Source organism: Oryzias latipes, chromosome 13, assembly GCF_002234675.1.
Source record: "Oryzias latipes chromosome 13, ASM223467v1".
In the NCBI taxonomy this organism is placed as follows: Eukaryota; Metazoa; Chordata; class Actinopteri; order Beloniformes; family Adrianichthyidae; genus Oryzias; species Oryzias latipes.
This window is the reverse complement of record NC_019871.2, coordinates 12487170-12504785: the sequence shown is the minus strand read 5'-3', so window position 1 is coordinate 12504785 and position 17616 is coordinate 12487170. Positions and strand designations below refer to the sequence as shown.

The following is a 17616-nucleotide window of genomic DNA, read 5'->3' as shown; positions in this document are numbered from 1 at the left end:
ATATCGAAATTTTGAACAGGCTAAGTTTGCTTTCTTAACAGAACCTTACTCACACTTAACCCCTGTATGTATTTTCATGGGGTTAAGTATAGGGGTTAACCATTTATAATTGGAATGTATTTCCAATTATATGAAAAATAATAATGTTTTTTTTTTCATTCATGGTGATGGTGATGAGTGGTGTCCTGGGTTAAACAGCGGGTTGTGAAGTAGTGAAATAAGGCATGAAGGGGTTTTGGTACATTTACAATTACAGGTTTGATTTTTCTCTGGATTTTTTCTTTGGATAAACTGCTTGGCAAATATTAAAGCTCACCTGAACTCAAATGAACTCTGGTCTGCGTGGGGATGTGGTTCATTTTTTTCTTTTTTTTTGGGCATGTGGTTCATGAGAAAAAGCCAATGTGAAGAAGTTACAAAAGACAGTTACTTCATTGTACAGATTATGATAAAGTTGCTTATCTTAAGTGACATAGGTATTGTATATGATAAGCGGGACTTATCAAAAACTAAATAAAATTTTAAGAGGGTAAAGAGTGAGAAGGTAGAAGTCCTTGTTACACCTTGATAATTCATTAGCGGCTTCATGATCTTTCCATATGTAGGTCAGGTAATACTGCCCCCAAGTGAGCAGCACAGAGAACTGTTATTATTGTTCATGACAGTTTGTCCTGTTCAGTCTTTGGCTTATCTTTGAAAGTGTCATGTTTGAAAGCAAACCAAAATAAGATAAAAGTGTGAAAATTATTAGCATTCTCCACTAATTCAAGCAAAGTCAATGGAACACTTCTGGTGCAAAAACAAACTTAGTCAGCTATTTACTTAATGCAAGCAGGACTTTGGAGTCCTCAATTGTTTTGACTTGCAGGGAATTTTTTTTATTGAAACTTAGAACATTAAACAGCATCACAGTCATGTAATTACAGCATTACATTGGATTAAAAAAGCAAATGTCTTAACAGAAAAAGTCTGTTTATGACACAGAAATAGAAAAATGACTGTTCTAAGACTCAAATAATGATTAAAACTGTCAAAGCTGAAACTAAATAAAACAAAACCTTTTTTTTAAAAAGAGACTTTTTGCAACTTAAGGATCAGGACATGCATTTTTTAGTGACAAATTTACTATAAATGTTTATCCTGTTATGTTAAACATTTGATTTTGTTTAGGAGAATATCATTAAAACTGTTACCTGTTAACAATGTTTTAGAATTAATTAACTCATAGAAATAATTTATAAACAATGTATGGAAAAATACAACTTCACACACAAACTTACACAAATTAGATGAAGTGTTAAAAGAATAATTATTTTTTGTTCATTAAATAATTTTTGGTGTTCTTCTCAGGTTGACACAGAATGATAAAACACTTTGGAGCAAATATACACATTATTAGTCCAAAACTGGAGGCCAGAATAGCAAATATCTCCACAGCTACTGTGAATTTGCCAGGAGAGCTGACATAAGCTGGGATGAAGCTCAGCCAGACTGCACAGAAAATCAACATGCTAAATGTTATCAGCTTGGCTTCATTAAAGTTGTCCGGCAGTTTCCGAGCCAGCACAGCTAACACAAAGCAGAACACAGCCAGAAGGCCGATGTAACCCAACACAGCCCAGAACCCAATGGCAGAACCCAAAGCACACTCCAGGATGATCTTCTCTTTATATGTGGAGAAGTTTTTCATTGGAAATGGAGGCCTCAGCACAAGCCAAACCATGCAGATTAACACTTGAACAAATGTAAAGAACACTACAGTCAGTCTTTGTTGTAGAGGACCAAACCATTTGATGACATTGCTACCTGGCAGTGTAGCTTTAAAGGCCATCAAGACCACTATGGTTTTTCCAAGCACACAGGAGATACAAAGAACAAAGGTGATGCCAAAAGCTGAGTGACGCAGCATACAAGACCACTCAGTGGGAGCCCCTATGAAAGTTAAGGAACATAAAAAACACAGAGTCAGGGAGAAGAGCAGCAGGAAGCTCAGCTCTGAGTTGTTGGCCCGTACTATTGGGGTGGTTCTGTGATGGAAAAACACTGCTGCTGTTAAGATGGCAAGACATGCTCCACCAACAGAGACGACAGCCAAGATGATAGCCAGAGTCTCATCAATGGAAAGAAATTCTACTGGTTTGGGATGACATGAGTCCTTTTCTGGATTTGGCCAGAATTCGATGGGACATGGGAAACAATCAGAGGAATCTAGAAAAACACAGAGAGCAAATGTTAGTTGCAAAACATCATGAAGTCTGCTTTGCAAATGGAGGATCTTACCTGAAGTGTTGCTAATCTCTCCCTCAGGACATGGTATACAATCATAGCAACAGCTGGGTTTTCCTTTCTGCAGCACTTTGTGAGTTCCTGGAGGACAGCTATCAGTACACACTGACACTGGCACCTTTCACAAAGGAACATTTGTTATAAAAACATTTAACCAAAACCTTTTATTGTAAATAATTATCAGACTATTTACTTGTTTTCTACCATCCATCCAGGTTAGATTTCCGTTGATATGGAATTCTTTATTTATAGGCAGAGACGCATCATAGTATCCTACTGTTACCAACTCAATATTTCCACTTTCACCCTTCTGCCAGTTGACCAGCTCATAAACAGCCACAGGATCTCCATTAGTATCAAATGACACAGGATAGCCATTCTTGGTAAAATTGACTTTCTTTAGTGCATCTAAAACCTGCAGATAAATGTTGAAACAAAAGAAAAACAGTCAATTTTAGTCTACTAAACACTATTTAGTTCAGTGATAGGTAATTAGAAATAAATTTTCTTCATATCTTAGCTGACCTGCTTGGACTCCAACATTAAATGTTTGTCACACTTGGTTGTCGAATTTTTTTCTGGGCACACAACACTATGAATAGCATGTGCTATTGCATAAACAGCCTTATAAACCATGTTAGTGACTCTCAGCTGAGATGTTTCTGTGTATGGACTCTGAAGCTTTGTCATGTCTTCACTTCCATCGCAGACACGTTCTTCTGCACCAACATCTACAGAAAAACAGAGACAAACACAGATTATTAATTTTGTTTTTTGAAAAATCTTGTTTACATGCATGACTTCATATTCACGTCCCTAACCCAAACCTTTTCTCAGTCTGCATTTGAAGGCGTTCTCCCAGAACTCTGTCAGCAGTGGAGATGCTGCCACTTCTGAGGGAGAAAGATCCAGCAAAAAATCTCTCAAACCTGGGATGACAGATTTTGGAATCCCAAATCCAATGCCCCCTTCACAGAAATCAAACTTCATCATATTTGGGTCTGTAATCCAGGACTCGCTCCCTATCCACTGACGAGATGGTGAAGGTTTCCTGGCAAGTTCTTCCAACAAGACTTTCATTTCTCCAGAGGCAGTAAAGGCCACAATAACTTTTGCAGTTGCCCTAAAGAGTCAATAAATGCATTCTTTTTAAAGTTATTTAGAGCACTAACAACGTTTTTCTTTGATGCAACAACAATGTTATGCTTTTTTAAAACAAGGATTTTTACTGATTAATGTGTCAGGAACACATACAGATTGTTATTTAAATACAATTTTCTTCCTGCCATTTTATTTGTCTATTTTTCTAGAAGGACAAAAAGATTGCTTTTACCTGCGGATAACATCAGCCACTCTTTGAATTTTGCTATATGGATTGGTACGATAAAAAGATTCTGAAAACTCCACACAAATCCCCTCCTTTTGAGCTGCTTGAAGAAAAGAGGCCATCCCGTTATTGCCATAATCTGAATCCGAGCAGACAGCACCTATCCAAGTCCAGCCAAAGTGTTTCACCAGCTTGGCCAGCGCTACAGCCTGAAATGCATCACTGGGTATAGTTCTGAAGAAATTTGGATACTGCTGCTTATCAGACAGACAAGCACACGTGGCATAGTGGCTGACCTAAAGAAAAACATTACAGTTTAACTTTTAAGAGTGATTAATTATTTCACAAAATGCCCACAAAAAAAAAAAAAAATCAAGCAAATGAAGAAATTACTTGGGGAATGTTAAATGACCCAATGATCCGAGACATACTGATGGATGGTGTGGATCCGGACTCAGCAACAACAGCCGCCATCATGCCAGATTGGGAGCAATTGTTGTCAGTATAGAAGATACTGTCCCCTCCATTTGAAAGCTGAAAGGCCTTGTGCATTGCCACAGGCACTACACCACATGAGTCATGGATCTGATAACCAAGCCTGATACCAGGCAGCAGCTCTGTGCTGTTGTTAATTTCCTCAATGGCAAAGATCATTGCACGAGAGAAGCGTAGTTCACGCGCATCGATGCTGCATATATGCACACACAAATATATACACACATAAAATATATTGCCAAAGAGTGCAGTTTTCTATAAAATTTTCTGAGATAGTATAAGTAACAAACAAAAAAAATAATGGAAATTTAATGGTACCGCCTAAATTATAAATATTATGAGCACTTATGACATAACCTTTACTGAAACCACGTTTAGAACAATACAGAAAACACCAACTAACACATTAAAAGATCTTTTCTTGACTTTTCCTCTCTCTTACTTACCCCCCTGTGCACCTTGGTGGCTCCGGCATGGCAGTGTAAGGATGAATCTTTGCGTCCATGTTAAAGTGAATGGAGAACACACCACCTAAAACAAAGTCACCCTCCATTGAGAATACCGGTGATCCAGCAGTGCCCTGCAGATAACATTTTACAGATGAAGAATCAGTACTGATGGTAACCCCGGATTCAGAAAGCCCAGCCCTTTGTTTGAAGCTAGTTAGTAACCCACACAACACACAAACTGAGTTAATCTCTAACAAAGCCACAGCCAATAAGAGGAGAGTACAGAAAGCAGAAATCTCCATCACTCAAATGTCTGCATGTTGGTGTGAGCAAGTATGCACTAAACTGTTTATATACTTGTGTGGATTTTTTTTTTTTTGTTTCATAAACCACTGATTTGTCACACCCCTCACATAGCATAATGTTGAGTTCATCTTTGAACAAAGCTGTGCACAGACCTTTTTTTCTGTGGTTAGGTCCAGTCTTATTTGAATACCACTGATGTTTTGAAACATCTGAATATGTAGGACATAGTACAGTACCTCTTGGATATAGAAGTTATTGGGTAAGCTCAGACAAGAATGATGGTGCTCAGAGATGTTGCATGACCCCCACCCCAGAAAATGAGGACCAAGAACAGAAGCATGTGCACCACCAGTGAAGTGGCTATATGAATTAGATTCCTTACCCCTAGTAAGTTACTTTATAGTCCACCCAGTCAAAACCTGTGCCGGAGTTATCATGTTCACAGAGCATTTAGCACTGAAAAAGGACTTTGCACAAAGCACAAAAGAATAGAAAAAAATCTTAATTTTAGGGAAAGAGGCACTCAATCAAGACAAGACTAAGTAAATCTGAAAGAACTAATACGATGTGGTCCTTAGCAACACTAAAGGAATCAGAGCTAATAAAAATAAATAAAACAAAACAACTATGTAGAACATGAATGCCTGATCAAAAAAAATGTCTGTCCAATTAGAAAATAAAGTGAAATTCTCAATGAGATTAGATCAGTGTCGAGGACTGCTAGCAAATCCAGATGGATTTTTTGAGTCAGATATTTTAAATGTTTTCTCAAAACTTTCTCACCTGTCAAACCTTAGCAGCAAATTAAGGTGGCCGTATGAGCCTCAACACTTGTGCTCCCTCCAAGATGCCCTGGCACCCGTCTAAAACCCTCACGGGCCCGAAAAACTCAAAAGCCTACAGCGCCTTATATGGATGTGACTAAAGCACAGGCAAAAAACAACTGTCTCATTTATGGGTTAAAATTGTTGTACTAATCAGTCCAATAACTTTGCAAGGTCCCGTGAAACATATCTATAGATTAAATAAATAAACCAAAAAATATCTCCATTTTGACAGAGATCTAGATTCACAGCAGTGTTTCTTACAACAATAAACACTAACAATTAATGTTTTTAGATCTCAAACTTACTTTACCCTAAATGCACTTTTCATTTTTCTGGTGTAGGGGTTCTGTTGTTTAGTTTGGCAACAACCTTTTGCAAGCTGCACTATGAGCAATAATTCCATAATCAACAACTGACCTAAAAATTATATATATACATAAATATATGTTTTGTTTTTTTAAGCCCATGAACTAACTCCCCATGTGGTGCCTTTCAATCATTCTCATTATATTTCTGACTTTCTTACGTCTCCCTATTATACTGTTGATTTTCTCAATCCAATTCAAATTGTGTTTGGTCATGGTCTGAGTTGCCCTTTGTCAGTTCCACCAGTTTCAGGTTATGCATGATCCAGAGCTGTCTTCATTTTAGTTAATTACCCTCAGCCTATATAAATGTCTGATCATATGTGCTGCTCTGTTTTGTTTTGTCACTCTGTTCTTGCTACTGTTTTTTTTGTCATGTTTCAGTTTATTTATTAAATGTCTAAGTTTCTGTAACCAAGCATGCTGGATTTAAAAAAAAAAAAAACCTTTGTTTTATTTTGTGAAAGAAACAGGACCCCTACAGCTTTCCATCAAGAGACATAAATAGTTAAATGCCACAGTGAACCTTGCCCACTTAATTCCCACAATTGGCATGGATCATTAATTAAGTCATTTGTGCTCTTTTTTTTGTCTCTTTAGTGGTGTGTAAAAAATGTTTCTTAAACATAAAGCCAATCCATGGCATAAATAAGGACGGTGAGCAGTGGGATAGACCAAACAAGTGTGATCCCCATGGGGAAAAAAACTGATGTGACACAAGGTGATCTAGAAATAGATTGAAGATGAAGAAACATATCGAGGAAAAAGACAACCATTTGTTATGTAAATCTCAGAGAGCACTGAGAAAAAGGAAATGCAACATTTGATTCATATGATTGCAGGAATAAGTAAAAAGCAACCCAGAAATCCTCATAAACAAAAAAATGATACAATTCCCAGCTTGGCAAGCTGGGGGCGTAAAACAACTATGGAGCACCTAATTATTGATAAAAGATTCATAAATCCCCAGGAACTACAAGACAAACATGGTATAAATAACTTCCTGCAATATCAGCAACTTAAATCTAATATTACAAAAAAGTTTAAATACAAAGACAACAATTCAAAGCTACCAGAAGTAGTTACCTCTCTGATTAATTTTTCAATGAATAAAACTCTCTCCAAAATATACAAACTTTTATGTAATTTAGATAATAATATTTCACTTCCGACAACAAAATGGGATGCAGATTTGAGCATCAGCACAGATGAAAGCTTCTGGTCAGACCTTTGTCTAAACACCTTTAAACTGACAAAAAGTCCAAACTTGCAGCTAATCCATTTCAAAACTCTTCATAGAATTTGCTACACTGGACAGAGGATGTTCAAGATGGGTCTCAGTAATTCAGACATTTGTAAGCACTGCGACAGTAATCTACCCGACAGTTACATGCATGCACTGTGGTTCTGCACGCCTGTCCAGGCTCTCTGGCAGCAGGTATGTGCCCATCTATCAGTCTGGCTTAAGGTTTCAATCACGGCTTCACCGACACTTTGCGTGCTTGGTGACATGAGTGCCATCAATATAGAAGAAGGATTAGTATCTATCATTTTCATAACTCTTTGTGTTGCTAAAAAAACAATTTTAATAAATTGGAAAAACAAGAAAAATATAAATACAAGTCAATACAGAAATCTGCTGTTTGATCATATCAGCTTGGAAAAAATGTCAGCCCAAAGTTCAAGTAACTTTGAAAGAATTCAGTCTCTCTGGTCTCCCATAGCTAACTCCATGACTTAAGGGGTGGGTGGCCTGGTCGTCGCTGCTCCTTGCCTTGCTGCCGTGGTTCGGGGTAGGGTCGGGGCCTCCGGTGCCCGGTAGGGGCGGTGGGGACTCTGTTACTCGGGGGGTCGGGTCCAGTGCCTGGGTGGGGCGGGCTGAGGCGCTGCGCGGTCTTCTGGGCTTGGGTGTAGGGGAGTGTGGTGGGGGGGTGGAGTGGTGGTTTGGCTTGGCTTGGGGGGGTGGTCTCTTTGCCTGTGCTGGGGGGGGTTGGCAGGGGCACTGCTCAGAGGGGAGGTCCAGCAGCGCTGCATGGGCTGCCCATCTACACCTGGGGCTGGGATCAACCCTTCCCTGGCTCTGGGAGAGGGGCGGGGCAACCCTTTTGGGACCCCTGGTCGCTCTGGGTGTCATCAGCTGCGGCGGGGGTGGGGTGGGGGTCGGGCTTGTCGGCGCTGTCCAGTGGGGGGGTCTTTCTGGGGGGGGGGGGCACTTTCAGTACGGGACCTTGGGGGTTTGACGGGTCGGGGTCTCCGCTGAGGCAATCGGCGGTTGCCCCGGCCGGTTGGCTGCCTCGGTCCCGTCGAGGCCTGACCAGAGCTCTCCCAGGGCCGGCCCCTTGGGGTGGGGGCCTGGACTTGCACTGGGGGGGGGGGGGGGGGGGGGGGGGGGGGGGGGCTTTCTGGCTCCTCTCTCTCTGTGTTGGGTGGGTGGTGCTGGGCCTAGGGTGTCGGCGCCTCTGAGGATGGGACCCCTGGGCTGAGGGAACCTGGCCCCTATGCTGGGGGGGGGGACGGCTATTTGACCACCGGGGGACAACCTCAACTTACCCCCTTCCTCATATTATCTCATATTAGGGTGAGGGGGTGGGGGGTTTAGCCTGGGATGCACCTTGGGGGGAGGAGCTACTTGGCAGTGGTCCCCCTCCCATGGTTGCAGTATGGAATGGGCCCTCCCTCTCTCGGTTTCATTTGCACCTTAGACATGTAGGGCCCTTGGCAGGGGGTGCTTGGACATCACTGCCAGCAAGCAGCAGATGTCCTCTTAGCGCCCTACCTGCCAATTCTAACTGCACCTTAGACATTTAGGGCCCTTTGGTGGGGACGGTGATGGGACATCACTGTGAGTAATCAGGAGATGTCCCCTCAGTGCCCTACCCGCCAATTTTAACTGCACCCCCTTAGTACACACACCCTTCAAAATATACATTCAGACATAAACACACACATGCACACACACACCCTCACAAACACACACACATTTTGCAAGGAAGGTGGGACCTTGGACCATCTGTCCCCTACCCCATCCCCGGTAGGGGGACTGGACCCTTGGCAACGGCGGCCGTGTCCCCTGGGTGCTGGTTTCCTGGGCCCGGCGGTCCTCTCTCCGCGCAGGGAGAGGGATCCCCGAGCCTTCTGGCAAGGCTCACACCTGAGCCGGAGGTGTCCGTGTCCCTGTGAGGTGGGTTCTGGCCCTTGTCCCTGGGTACTGGGCCTCACCAAATTACCAACTGTGGCCGAGCCTAGTCGGGCCATGTTTTCAACCCCCCTCGTGGGCCCCCCTTTTCCCCGGGGTTCCCCCCTCCTGGGTGGGGACGGCTGGCCCCTGCCTTGTTCCTTTCTGGACCAACAGTGGGCCGGGTGGGTGGCTGCCTGGAGCGAGGAGTGGGTCTCCCTTGGGGGTTCCTGGCTCGTACCTGGGGTTGGGGCGGGGGGATGCCCAGAACTCCTGGGTGGTGATGGGGTTCTCGTCTGGGGCTGTGGGCACCTTTCTCGGGTGGGGCCCTGCGTTGGGCCCCCCGGTGCGGCGGGGGGGCTGCTCTCCTGGTTGGGCTGGGGCGGCGCTCTCTTTCCCCCCATGCCTCCCTGCTCTCTAGCTCTGGGGGCCTCGCGGCGGTCCTGCTGGCCCTGGCCTGGGTGGCGGATGTGATCGCCCGGGGGGCGGTTGTTCTCTGCCTGCTGCCGTGTGGCGTTGGGGGGTTCAGGCTGCCGCGGCTGCTGCGGCGGGGGTCTTGGTGTGGGGATGGCTGGGCACTCTCCCTCCTTCTTTTCACATTCCACCATCCATTTTAGAAGAACATAAACTCTCAATTGAGCACAGGTGTTAGCTCACCTTTACACTTATAGTTTGCGTGATTGAATGAATGAAATATTTCATACTAGTTGGTTTGGAGGTATAAGTATGCATGTGTTAACACTACCTGTATTGTGTACATGTTGACATGTGGACTTTTTTGCAGCTAGCAGTTGTGTTTATAACATTTAAGTGTGTGTGTGGGCAGGCCCTGCCCTTTGAGATTTGTATTACATCTGAACCTCACCGTAATGATAAACATCCAGAAACTTGTTGCTTTATGCTGCTTCATGGTTTTATCCCCCCCCCCTCCTATGATCACCCTCCTATCCCCCCTCTCTAACATCCCTCTCTCTTCTTCCCTCCCTTCCTTTTCTGTCCGGTCCAACACAAAAGATTTTCAAATATGATTAAAATGAATAAAGTTTGGCCTCAATTACAAAAGGGGTTTATTCAGACATACCTCTGGTTTGCCTGAAGATTAATAACCCCTGTTATTAAAGTAAAATATGTTCAACACAAGAAGCCTTCAGCTCTCATCTGTCTGCCCAGCTGCTAGACAGGACAAGTTAAAAATAAAAAAAGTAAAAAGCACACTTGAAAGAGATTACAACTATCAATGTGTTTATCTGATCATTTTAAATTGGTATTTTTTGCTTTTCTCTGGTCGGAAAAGACTAGAACAAAAACTTGACAACTATAAGGGATGTAGTTATGGCCTTCATCTAAAACAAAGAGAATCTGACAAACCAATGTTTTATTATTGTGTCCCAGTTTACTGTAAGCAAATGCTTAAGAACTTTGTTCTTAATATCTAAGTCAAAAACGTAGTAATTAAAATAAATAAATAAAAATCATGGCATGATGCTGACTTGTTTTCCACATCAACTGCTCTCCGCCCATCACAATGGCACTGTGAATATATAGTCTTTTTTAAAGACTAGGGCAGTGGTGTAGGGAGGAGACACAGACATGGGGACATTTCTCTTCCCATCTGTCTGTGCTTTCGTAGTCTGCCTTTCCTGCTGTTTCTCTTCAGACTCATCTAGTATTCACTCATCTTGCAAATTAGGCAGACAGTTTCAACTGAACGCTCTGCACATGCCTGGTGATGTGACTCTGGGTGGACTGTTTGAAGTTCACTTCACCTCAGTCTTCCCTGAGCTAATCTTTACCTCTGAGCCAACTAAGATCAGCTGTCAAGGGTAAGTGCTCTTTTCCCTGAGCAACATATTTATTCGTGCCATGTTTTTAAGTAATTGATGGTAACATCATATTTGTTAGGTTTGACCCTTTGGGCTTCAGACATGCCATGACCATGGCCTTTGCTATCCATGAGATCAACAAAAATCCCAACCTGCTCCCCAATTTGACTTTGGGATACAGTCTTTACGACAACTGTGCTACACTTGTGATTGGATTTAGTGCTGCTATGTCACTCTTCAATGGCCAAGATGAGGAATTCATGCTTCAGGAGAACTGTTCAGGAAGACCTCCAGTTCTGGGAATAGTGGGTGACCCCTTCTCCACATTTACTATTGCCGCATCTGATGTGATAAGTTTATTCAGACTTCCAATTGTAAGTTTGCTTTTTTTTACTTAAAAAGCAAAAGTACACAGCAACTTGCAATTGCTTAAACAGATATTTTATGTCACTGTGTTTTTAGGTAAGTTACTATGCTACATGTTTATGCCTCAGTGATCGCAAGAGATTTCCTTCTTTCTTTAGAACAATACCAAGCGATGCATTCCAGGTAAACATTTTAAATTTAGAAATTACGTTTTAAACCCTTTAACAAATTGATCTTGAATTTACTTAAGCTAAAGTGCACAGAAGAGTTTTGTATTCATAGGACAAACAATGTTTACAATCTTATTCTGCCAAAACTGTTATCCTTCTTTGTTTCCACTTAGGTTCATGCCATGTTACAGATTTTAAAGCATTTCAGCTGGACATGGGTGGGGCTGTTGTTTAGTGATGATGATTATGGACACCATGTTGCCCAGTCCTTCCAGTCTGAATTGCATCATTCTGTTGGAGGTTGTTTGGCATATTTAGAGATGCTGCCCTGGGGAGATAATCCAGTCGAGCTAAAAAGGATTGTGGGATTGATGAAGAAATCAACAGCTCGCGTTGTTATTGTTTTTGCTCATCAAATACACATGATTCATCTTTTAGAAGAGGTAAATCTGTCCAACTTAAGTAAGACTAAATCTAGGTCTGGTTTTTATTGTGAAAGTCATGTCTATCTGGAAAGATACATTCAGCAACATTTGAACATATGTTTCATGTTGTAAATGATGCAACCAACAGGTGGTAAATCAGAATGTGACAGGTCTGCAGTGGATGGCCAGTGAAGCCTGGACATCGGCAAATGTATTCGAAACACCTCGATTCATGCCATACCTCGGTGGTACGTTGGGTATCGCCATCCGTAGAGGAGAAATTTCTGGGCTTAGAGACTTTCTTCTGAGAATACGTCCACATGACAAAAATGACAACGAAAATAGCATGGTAAGACTTTCAAAACAACCTGAATGTTACCAAAGTGCTTTTTTGATATGTATTCTCATGGTCTGCTTTCAAAAACATGTCAGGTTAAGCAGTTCTGGGAGCACACATTTCAGTGTCGATTTGCACCACCTCCAGCAGAATGGATGGAAGCTGGTGGGGCCTTGTGCAGTGGAGAAGAAGATCTACAGACTGTAGAGACTACATTTCTGGATGTCTCTAACCTCAGACCTGAGTACAACATTTACAAAGCTGTATATGCTCTGGTGTACGCTCTTGATCAGATGCTACGGTGTGAACCAGGAAGAGGACCTTTTAGTGAGCACAGCTGTGCATCTTTGCAACAATTGGAGCCTTGGCAGGTTTGATTTCAAATTACGCCCCCACACACTTTAAATACAATTTTCTTTTATTGTCTGCTGTGCCTTCTCTAAGCCCTCATATGAAATTAGTTGGCAGCATTGTGTTTTTATTTAATTTTTTTCACATTTTTACCCCTGCAAATCCTTTGTACTGCATTAGGTTCTAAATGTGTTTGTCTGTCCTTGTAGCTTATACATTACTTGGAAAAGGTCAACTTTACGACATCTTTTGGTGACCAAGTGTCCTTTGACAAAAATGGTGACGCTTTACCAATATATGATGTCATGAACTGGGTTTGGCTTCCTGGAAAAATAGAAGTTCAGAATGTAGGTTTTTTTAAAAAGACAACCTTGAATGATGAAGAACTTGTAATCGATGAAGACAAGATCTTCTGGAACTTCGACAAGGTTGAATTTTTATTTTTTACAGTCTTGTGTTCTGTTAACATCTCTTCTGAAACATGCTCATGTCTATTATGTCTGTAGGTGCCTCGGTCAGTGTGCAGTGAGAGCTGCCCTCCAGGTACCCGGATGGTGAGAAGGAAGGGACAACCTCTGTGTTGTTTTGATTGTGTCCCATGTTCTGAAGGAAAAATCACCAATCAAACAGGTTAGTTTCAGTACAAATATATTTGATATAAATTCTCATACTTATTGTCCACAAAAGGACTTGCCCGAAGACCAATCTATAACATTGTCTTACCAAATTGTTGCCATGGTTACAGTTTCCCTATTTCTTTTTAGACTCTATTGAGTGCCTCAGTTGTCCAGAAGACTTCTGGTCCAGCAAACAAAATGACCTCTGTGTTCCGAAGAAAATAGAGTTTCTCTCCTACAACGACCCTCTTGGTATATGCTTGACAACCGCTTCGTTGCTGGGTACATTCATCTGCAGCATTGTTTTTGCCATCTTCATCTATCACCGCAGCACACCTGTAGTGCGGGCAAACAATTCTGAACTGAGCTTCCTCATTTTGGTGTCACTTAAGTTGTGTTTTCTCTGTTCCCTACTGTTCATTGGACAACCTCAACTGTGGACGTGCCAACTGAGACATGCTGTGTTTGGGATCAGCTTTGTGCTTTGTGTTTCATGTATTCTAGTTAAAACCATGGTGGTTCTAGCTGTGTTCAGCTCTTCAAAGCCTGGAGGCGGATCCAAACTCAAATGGTTTGGAAGTGTTCAGCAAAGAGGAACAGTTTTAGCTCTCACTTGTGTTCAGGCAGTAGTTTGCACTGTTTGGATTATCTCTGCCTCACCAACCCCACATGCAAACACCAGATACCACAATGACAAGATCATTTATGAATGTGTCGTTGGCTCCACAGCTGGTTTTGCAGTCCTGTTGGGCTACATAAGCCTACTGGCTATCATAAGTTTTCTGCTTGCATTTCTGGCTAGGAATCTTCCAGACAATTTTAATGAAGCCAAATTCATCACTTTCAGTATGCTAATTTTTTGTGCTGTGTGGGTGGCCTTTGTTCCTGCCTATGTTAACTCTCCAGGTAAATATGCCGATGCAGTGGAGGTGTTTGCCATATTGGCCTCCAGTTTTGGCCTCCTTGTGGCGCTGTTTGGACCTAAATGTTACATAATCCTACTGAAGCCAGAAAAGAATACAAGGAAAGCTATAATGGGCAGAGACATAAAAAGATAAAATGAATAATCAATGACACATCCAGCAAATCATTCGTCCAAGTTTTGGTTAAAAGGTTTTCATGAAATAGCTTGTAGTTGATGATAACGAATTATAGGATGATCAACCATATTTTTAAAACCTTAATTGTTTTTGCTGATAGTGATGTATTGGAATTATAAATTTGTTTATGTCATGGTGCCTCTGGTAGTCTTTCCTCCCCCTTCCCTCTCCTCTCTGCTTTCCTGATTGGACCCAACTGTGGACACTTATCTCATCACCTGCCTGCATACTAAAGGAAATCCAGCTCCAGCATTCATCGCCAGCTGGTTTCCCCTTCATGGTGCACAACCTGGTCTCAAGTTTTAGTATCATGCTCACTATGTTTATGCTTCATGTTAACTATTCTCTAGCTCATCTTCAGGACAATATTCCACGAGTGTCTACCTGGGTCCTATCTCATCATGAGCAGCCTCATCTCCGTCAGTCCTCCAAAGCCTCCAGCTACGCCACAGCTCCAAGCCACGCACAACTCCAAGCCTCGCCACAGATTAAAGCCACGCATCAATTCACACTCACGCCACAACTCCAAGCCTCGCCACAACTCCAAGCCAAGCTTCTACTCCAAGCCACATCACGACTCACCTCAAGTCCCCGTTTCCTCTCCACGCCATGACAACAACTCCACGCCACATCACTGGTCCTCATCCAGAATAATAAATGATCTTATTCTCCATCTAACTCTCCTGTGCTCTTTCTGGGTTCCCGCGTCTGGTCCAGTTCAGCCGAAGCAGATTATGACAGTTTACCAACAATTCAGTCAAGTTAAAGTTAATGTAGGATTTATTTTGCAATGCACTGGTCCAGACATTCAACCAAATGTCCTTTCTTAATTGAAATGCAGAAACCACCTGGTGACCCCAGAAAGATATCGTTCTCCCATTTTTGAGAGGGTGAAATGTTTGAAACTTTTCCTCCTGCATACTTTTTTGTCTATATGAAAAAAGGAATATTAAAAAAAATACCCACCAATTATGAGCTATTCAAGAAGATAGATGAGATGCAGATGAGAGCCCTCAGCTCTCATCTGCCTGCCCAGCTGTTGGACAGGACAAGTTAAACAAAAAAAAAATAATAATAATGTTGTTATAGTCTATGAGGACATTTTCTGGAATTGTCTCCTTTACAACGAGGGTTTGTTAAAGTTTCAAATTGTAAATTTTGTCATGTTAGAAAATTCTAGTTTCCTATTATGTTCCTCTACAAACCAAAACATTCCCAGCATTAATAGCTGAAGCAGTTTACTGGCAAATTTATTCATAACTGAACATTTGCATTGTTACACAGTACCTACAATCTAAAACACAAAAAATGTCATGAAACCTATTTTAACTTTTATAGCCAATAACACTTTAAGATTAAACCAATAAGAAATGGAAAATGTGTCTTGTTATGGGTCTGTATTACTTGTAATGTACTGCAAGAGAAACAACTTTCCCCTCTGAAGTATTCTGAATCAACACAGGTTAGAAGATGTTGGCTGCCAACCAAACCTAACATCTCAGGGTGTCACCTCAGACATGCAGCTCAATGGACACAGCCACAATGAAAACTACTGAAAATGTATTTGACACAAGTTCCTATATGCAAGTGTGGTATGTAGGCTGCACTGTAGAAGTGTTACAACCCCCAGGTCTTGAGTGAGTTTTCAGCTACTGCAGAAGTCCAGCTTCACCACTGCTCCGCCTCTTGCAGACCTAATTACGGATTCTCATTCCACCAATCACCATGCTGGGAGAGAGGTTTAAAAGCTATCAGAAAACCCTGATCCAGTGGCGGCTGAACTCCTGGGTGGACCCCTTTCCTTAGCATGCCCCTGCTGTCTGCCTTGGCCTAAAAGCTTGTTAAAGTCTGTTTTTTTCTCTGCTCTTGTGCATTGTCTTGTACCTTTTTTGTGTTCGCTTCTGTGGTTCAGTTCTTGTTCAGTTTCCTCTGTTGTTTGGTGCTTTTCTATTTGATTAGGCTATGTGTTTTATTTTGTGTCTGCATTTCTGTTCCTATTTTAATACTGAAAAGATTGAGAAGCTAAGTCAATAAACTCACAGGTATTGCCATACTTCAATTATATTTATTTGTTTTTTAATTTGTCTTATTCCTTCCACCATTCACTAGAATTAAATATTATGTTGCCATTTATCACACCCAGCATCAAAATTATTATTAATATTTTTTACTTGTCCTGTCCAACGGCTGAGCAAACAAATAAGTGATGAAGGACTCTTGCATTTGAAATATTTTACTTTTAATAATAATAATAATAATAATAATAATAATAATAATGGATTAGATTTATTTGCGCTTTTCCAGACGCTCAAAGCGCTTACATTGTGGCCATTATTCATTCACTCCTCATTCATACTTGGTGATGGTAAGCTACTGTTGTAGCCACAGCATCATAAAGCAACAATTTGCTGGAAGTTTATAATCATTACGGTCAGGTTTAGATGTATAACAAATCTAAAAGGGGCCTGTCCACACACACATACCTCTGCTCCAACGATGTTCATATACATACAGGTAAACATGGACATAAAACAACTACCGTTCACACATGCATGCAAGTATACTTATCGAAATTATCCTTTATGTCGCATAGCCTATTCTCTCCTTGTTCTCTGGACCAGAGACATAACAAGAAGTGTATGTTGTTTAAATGAAAACCAAAATATTGAAGAATGATGGCCAATCTTTGAAACTTTAAACTTATAAGTTGTCATTTAAACAGTTAAGCTTGGCATAGGGGAAAAACAACTCTGGAGAACACAAATAATGGAAAACAGAAATAATGGTAATAAAAAGCAATGAAACTTGAACTTGACTGACAAAGCCACTTGGATGAAATATTTCAAGAAAGATCCAGATTCTATAAACTGTCACAGGGCACTGTCTAATGGCACTGACCATGGCAAGCGGTTCCCTTCAAATGCTACAATAGTGTTGTTCAGCCTTTGTTTGGCTGTAGAATGCAACCACCCTGTTCTGCTCGAATGTTATGTGGGACGGAACAGCAACACAGCCCACATTGCTGCCATCTGTCTCTAAGGGTGTCCAACCAGATTTGGTGAGGTGAAACTGTGTAATGGCCAACCATTTAGCCTGCATTCTTGAACTTCTTTTGATCTTTCTAAATAAGATTAAATGCAAATAAACAGTTAAACGTTTTTATTGCAGTGGTATTTTCATTTCTTCACAGTCTTTAA

At 41.5% G+C, this 17616-nt stretch overlaps 2 protein-coding genes across 2 annotated transcripts; one reads left to right on the top strand and one right to left on the bottom strand.

Moving 5' to 3' along the window:
* Positions 1 to 366: 366 nt before the first annotated feature.
* LOC101171351 (extracellular calcium-sensing receptor-like) lies at positions 367 to 4267 on the bottom strand. Its single transcript, XM_020708211.2, has 7 exons — positions 4007 to 4267; positions 3620 to 3909; positions 3114 to 3409; positions 2812 to 3017; positions 2480 to 2701; positions 2281 to 2404; positions 367 to 2208 (listed from the first exon to the last, which is right to left on the bottom strand). Exons 1-7 carry the CDS (start codon positions 4265 to 4267, stop codon positions 1310 to 1312), a joined length of 2298 nt encoding a protein of 765 aa, XP_020563870.1. The 3' UTR covers positions 367 to 1309.
* A 1413-nt stretch (positions 4268 to 5680) lies between these two features.
* Positions 5681 to 15027, top strand: LOC101156827 (extracellular calcium-sensing receptor-like). The gene is made up of 10 exons (XM_023961841.1): positions 5681 to 5780; positions 10888 to 11053; positions 11133 to 11427; positions 11516 to 11602; positions 11763 to 12032; positions 12163 to 12363; positions 12447 to 12722; positions 12912 to 13130; positions 13209 to 13332; positions 13467 to 15027. Exons 1-10 carry the CDS (start codon positions 5681 to 5683, stop codon positions 14375 to 14377), a joined length of 2649 nt encoding a protein of 882 aa, XP_023817609.1. The 3' UTR covers positions 14378 to 15027.
* The last annotated feature ends 2589 nt before the right edge of the window (positions 15028 to 17616 follow it).

Coding starts and splice junctions, on each gene's coding strand:
- LOC101171351 (XM_020708211.2), bottom strand. CDS start 4,267: ATGATCTTTGCCATTGAGGAAATTAACAACAGCACAGAGCTGCTGCCT. Junction 3,410..3,619: donor GTGGCTGATGTTATCCGCAG/GTAAAAGCAATC, acceptor TTGACTCTTTAG/GGCAACTGCAAAAGTTATTG. Junction 2,702..2,811: donor TAATGTTGGAGTCCAAGCAG/GTCAGCTAAGAT, acceptor ATTTATCTGCAG/GTTTTAGATGCACTAAAGAA.
- LOC101156827 (XM_023961841.1), top strand. CDS start 5,681: ATGAGCCTCAACACTTGTGCTCCCTCCAAGATGCCCTGGCACCCGTCT. Junction 11,054..11,132: donor ACTAAGATCAGCTGTCAAGG/GTAAGTGCTCTT, acceptor CATATTTGTTAG/GTTTGACCCTTTGGGCTTCA. Junction 12,723..12,911: donor AACAATTGGAGCCTTGGCAG/GTTTGATTTCAA, acceptor CTGTCCTTGTAG/CTTATACATTACTTGGAAAA.